Source organism: Cynoglossus semilaevis, unplaced genomic scaffold (genome assembly GCF_000523025.1).
Source record: "Cynoglossus semilaevis isolate Cse_v1.0 unplaced genomic scaffold, Cse_v1.0 C19044230, whole genome shotgun sequence".
In the NCBI taxonomy this organism is placed as follows: Eukaryota; Metazoa; Chordata; class Actinopteri; order Pleuronectiformes; family Cynoglossidae; genus Cynoglossus; species Cynoglossus semilaevis.
Genome location: NW_007587960.1, coordinates 1 through 807, shown reverse-complemented (window position 1 = coordinate 807; position 807 = coordinate 1). Strand labels below are relative to the sequence as shown.

General features: G+C 45.8%; 1 protein-coding gene across 1 annotated transcript; it reads left to right on the top strand.

Moving 5' to 3' along the window:
- The first annotated feature begins 126 nt into the window (after positions 1-126).
- On the top strand, positions 127-801 carry LOC103399381 (talin-1-like). Its single transcript, XM_008338077.3, has 2 exons — positions 127-370; positions 453-801. The coding sequence occupies exons 1-2, from the start codon at positions 146-148 to the stop codon at positions 567-569; spliced, it is 342 nt and encodes a 113-aa protein (XP_008336299.2). The 5' UTR covers positions 127-145; the 3' UTR covers positions 570-801.
- The last annotated feature ends 6 nt before the right edge of the window (positions 802-807 follow it).

Genomic DNA, 807 nt, shown 5'->3' with positions numbered 1-807 from the left:
CTCATTACCATTTAAAGGTAAAGGCAATTTTTTGGTCGAAATGTATTGCTAACATTTATGTAGACATGTAGAAGAACCGTATTAACATCAAGTTCTGGTTCGAGTTTTTTTTAGAAATAAGAAGTTCCAGAGGTTTTATACTTTAATGTCTTATGCGTCAGGTGACCCGGCAGAGACTGACTACACCGCAGTGGGCTGCGCCGTGACCACCATCTCCTCCAATCTGACGGAGATGTCAAAGGGAGTCAAACTGCTGGCCGCTCTCATGGAGGATGAAGGAGCAAATGGGCAACAGCTGCTCGGCGCAGCTAAGAACCTGGCCTGTGCTGTGTCTGACATGCTGAAGACGGCTCAACCAGCAAACACAGAGGTCGGTGCAAAAATCCTACAGAGACAAGTCTGAGCTCTGTCTTCATTTGTGTCAAAGCTTGTGTTTTTGTTTCGGTGTGCAGCCACGTCAGAACCTGCTGCAAGCTGCCGGGAACGTTGGTCAGGCCAGTGGAGAACTGCTGTCACACATCGGAGAGACAGACACGGACCCACAGTTCCAGGTTGGACCTCTACTCTGACTGACAATGGTTTCAGTTTAAGTTATTTTAATGGCAGTACTCAGATAGTTAAGTTCCCGTTGGACTTATGAGATGAACTAACCCGTGCATGGGATTCACCAAAACATGTATTCCATCATTTTTCACAAGTCCTGAGTATAGATTCAACACCAAGGACCTGTTCTTTCATCCTGTGTGTTTGTTACATGAGAACATTTTCAGATGCGCAAACAGATCAGTACCACTGGAAGTCATTGGG